The following is a 4,134-nucleotide window of genomic DNA, read 5'->3' on the forward strand; positions in this document are numbered from 1 at the left end:
AAAGGAGGAGAGCACCTCCCTCCCTTCCAAAACCCCGTGCCAAACATAGTGGTATGTCTGTGATGAACTGCAGGTGGAACTCGGTCTTGGAGAGCATCGTTGGAGATGTGTATTTGGCGGCGGCCGTTTTCGGAGATCAGAGGCGCTGAATACGAGGATGCTGGAGACTGCGTGGGGCATTGGTGTTGGGGTGGAGGATAAATGGGCTTTTACTAAGGGAGCCATGGTGAAAACTCTGAATATTGTGTTGAAAGTAAAACGGGGATTGTTACGAAGAAGAAGCAGCTTCAAGGGGCTGCCATGGAAGCTGCTCAAGCTTTATATATACTCAAAATTTGACGGAATTCGTCGCTACTGTAGGCAATTTTTCCGTATTATAATATATATTGCAATGAAATGAATAATGTTTCCTTCTCTATTCTTCTTCTTTAAGATAAAACAATATACCAAAATTTAAAAAAAACAGAGAGAGATAAACCTAAACAATTTATATTAAACATACACACTATACAATATTCATTAGTGTAAAATTAAATGTAAAATATAAATTCTTACCGAGTTTATAATATAATATATAAATTATGACTAATATAATTCATTTCTCAATAATGCGCCAGGTTCACGCCTAATTTTTAAATCTTAATTTCACGGATTCTTTTTTTTAATGGTAGTTACCAATTCTTCTTCCTTTATTTGGGTCGGTTTGGGCCGAGTCAAATCCACGTCAAAAAAGGAGAGACTGATGACGTAATCATGCTGGGTTGTGTTTGTGGGTCAAATATACTACTATTACTCATTCCTACTTGACCCACATAAATTTTCTTGGCATAAGACCTGGCGTCTTCTCCTTCTTTGTGCTTATATTTTAAAATATAAATCTTATAACAGCCATGTCTTTGACAAAATTTTCTAAAAAATAATTTATAAATCAATTGCAAATAGAATTCTCAATTATAAATTAATATATATTTAAAACATAAATGTTTCATTCTCATGAATTTGAAACAATATATGACTTTTTTATTTTTAATTAATTTTATAGAAACTTTTTTCAGGGTCTAATTTTAATTAAATTGATGCTCTTGGGAATCAACTGTCATTCTTTCATAAACATATATAAGCTCAGTTTGAAATATTTTTATTAAAAAAAAGAGAACATAATTTCCTTATATTTTTCTCTATTGGGCTAATGAGACATTCAAACAAAACAAGGGGAAATTAGTTAATATTGTAATGCATCATTGTGATATTATTTTTATTCGGATATAAATATAGTGAGAGAGCCATGACGAAGATTGAACTTCCAAACATGGTGCAAACTAAAAAGCATATAAAACAAAAGAAACATTAATAATTGGAAGTTAGGGAACAAAATACATGGGATTAGGAAGCTTGAAAGTGCGATTGCCGGTAGAGTCTCCACGTATATCACTCCATTGATCTCCCACATTACCCCAAATCCTGTAACCTTCCTTCTCTAATTTCTGCCTTATATCCGACTTGTACCTCACTGCACTTTGTCCTTTATATTCTACACTCCTGCATATATAATTTTAAAAAAAAAACCACCCCTTTTGCTCATTAATTCATCAAAACCCAACGACAGAAAGTGCCAATAATAAAACTGTAAATGTAAATAATTGAGTTTTTATGAACATGCATGCATATGCATTATTCAACTCAATCTCTTCTGCAAAATAAACATGTGATGGAAATGAAAGGATCAATAATTTAGTATTATTCCTTAGGAGCTACTCAAATCATAACTACCTTTTAATAGAAATCCCCTTAATATATGTAATTAATAGGGATAATTTGGAAAATAAATTACAAATTAGAAGATAAAGTGAATTAATATATTATATTTAGAACCAAATTTAATTTCCAACCACCAACAATGTGTTGGGTGAGATAGTAAGTGGTCTCATTTCTGTAAGGAGAAGAATAAAAGTTCAAATTTCGAAAAGCATATTTGTTGAAAGGATTTTAATTTTAACGCTCCTAGCTTGATAGAAATTAATTTCAAACCTAAAGTGGCTTGACAATACTCTAAGTTATACCCCAAAAAAAAAAATCCAATTTCCAACCGGAGGCACTACATACGTTACCTTAAAATAAGGCGTTGGTAGCCAATGAAGCCTTGATTATGCAAGTTGTTGATGGTGGCCTGACCAAGAGTCTCCTGGTCTCTCCCAGAGACTAAGAACACTTTGAATCCTTTGTCCAAGAGTTTATTGAATAATTGAAGCACAGGAGATATTGCCGGGCTCCCTCCTTTGCTGGCCCACGCCCTGAACCCCACAGGATCATATGGATCACACCTATACATACATATAATATTGATCACCTCATTAACGTTAAAAACTTCACAGTAATAAAAGACTGGATAGAGTGAGAGACCGGCAGGTTGAATTTAGTATAAAAAGGATTAGTCCCTTGTCATGTGATGAACGAAGATTCAAATTCTTGATAGGAGAGATGTTTACATTTACTACTTGCGTGTGCAAGCAGAAAAGGCCAGCTAGAGTGAGAGAATGATACGCACCCGAATCTCTTAGTTTTGTAATAATAAAGATTGGAGAGGCAAGTCTCGTCAATGTCCAAGACCCAGGCATCCAAGGAATCAGAAGAAAGAGGAATGGAATTGAGGAAAGTGGAGATCTGTTGCATGACCAAATCCAAATCCTCGTCGTACTGCCCATCGATCATATAACTCTCAACCTCCTTCTGACACTCCCTTGGCACTGTGCCCCACGCCACCACATTGTTCGCCTCCACTCCTAATCTCCAACTCAGACAAAACTTCTTATTCCCATCACCTAAAGAAGAAGAAGACGAAGAAGGCGAAGAAGAAGGAGGAGGAGAAGAAGATGGCGAGGTGTTATTTCTTCTGGGATGGAGCCTTGCGCTGGTTGACTTGGAGAGCATCAAGAGTATGGTAAATAATGAAATTATTAGGAAGAGAGATCTCAGTGAATTAACCATTTTTGTAGATATATAACTGGAAAATACTTAATGGAAAAGTATTTCTCTTTTTTATCGGAAATGAGAGGTGTGGGAATATTTATAGGGAGGTGGGGTGGGGGGGAGGCAAAAAAAAAAGCAAAGTTATTAGAGACATGCATGCATATGAATAGCACTGCTTCTCTTTCTTGTGTGTCATCAACTTTTTTTTCCCTCTCAGAATTGCAATATTTTCATTGGGTGGGCCTTGCCGTCACACACCAATTAACTATGTTGGTTTCATTCACCACACAATATAACTTGCTTCTAATAAGTAATCATTCAATCTGTGGATCACGCCGAGGAAAAAAAGTCAATTTCTTTTCAAGACTTATTGTCACTTTTCTATATAGTTATTAGGGATTCGATAGGTAAGATTCGATATTTGAGTATTTGTCTGACTCATTATTTAAGAGAAGTCATCTATTACATCCAATTTAAGTAATTAATTTATTTATACATTTGTAAAAAATCAGTTATAGTTTTATTTATCAAGAAATTTTGGTATTCTGAAAATGATTATATTTTTGGCCAAAAGAAAATTATTAAGTTTTAAGTATTTTTAAATTTTATTCTTTTAAATTTTCAGACTTGTGTTGTCCTCAGAATCCTTCATCAAATGAGCAAGACAATGATTTAAAAATATAACATAAAGACTTCCACATATGCTTTAACATCGAGGGTTAAAATGAAAGAATTTTCTGAAGCATTATAATACAAGGAAAATCCCAAAAAAATGATTATTTGAATTTCAAAATTTTAAAATAGGAATCACTATAAAAACGTGTTATCGTTTGCTTTTCAAATGTAGTTATTTTCTTTATGAGTATAGTAATTAATACTGATTTGAAATTTTGAAATTCAACAACCATTTTTTTTTTTTTGAGATTTTTCCTTATAATATGTATAATTGAAGAAATAAAATGTAACAGATTCACAACTGTCCATGTATCACTCTAGTTGTATCCTATAAGCAATAATATAAAAAAAATTAATGTTTTGACCTTAGAATGACATTGAGGAACTCTTGTCAAACTCTGTATATATATATATAGACACGACACACATACATGCTGAAAGTCAGTTATAGTTAAGTAAATATCTTTCCACGCTTATATATAAATTAATTAA

At 33.2% G+C, this 4,134-nt stretch overlaps 1 protein-coding gene across 1 annotated transcript; it reads right to left on the bottom strand.

Annotated features, from left to right (window-relative positions):
• Nucleotides 1-1,275: 1,275 nt before the first annotated feature.
• LOC114747715 (acid phosphatase 1-like) lies at nt 1,276-3,008 on the bottom strand. The gene is made up of 3 exons (XM_028936064.1): nt 2,546-3,008; nt 2,109-2,321; nt 1,276-1,539 (listed from the first exon to the last, which is right to left on the bottom strand). Exons 1-3 carry the CDS (start codon nt 2,983-2,985, stop codon nt 1,362-1,364), a joined length of 831 nt encoding a protein of 276 aa, XP_028791897.1. The 5' UTR covers nt 2,986-3,008; the 3' UTR covers nt 1,276-1,361.
• Nucleotides 3,009-4,134: the final 1,126 nt, after the last annotated feature.

This window comes from Neltuma alba, unplaced genomic scaffold, assembly GCF_004799145.2.
Source record: "Neltuma alba isolate B1F8T4 unplaced genomic scaffold, ASM479914v2 tig00000904_pilon, whole genome shotgun sequence".
NCBI classification, from domain to species: Eukaryota; Viridiplantae; Streptophyta; class Magnoliopsida; order Fabales; family Fabaceae; genus Neltuma; species Neltuma alba.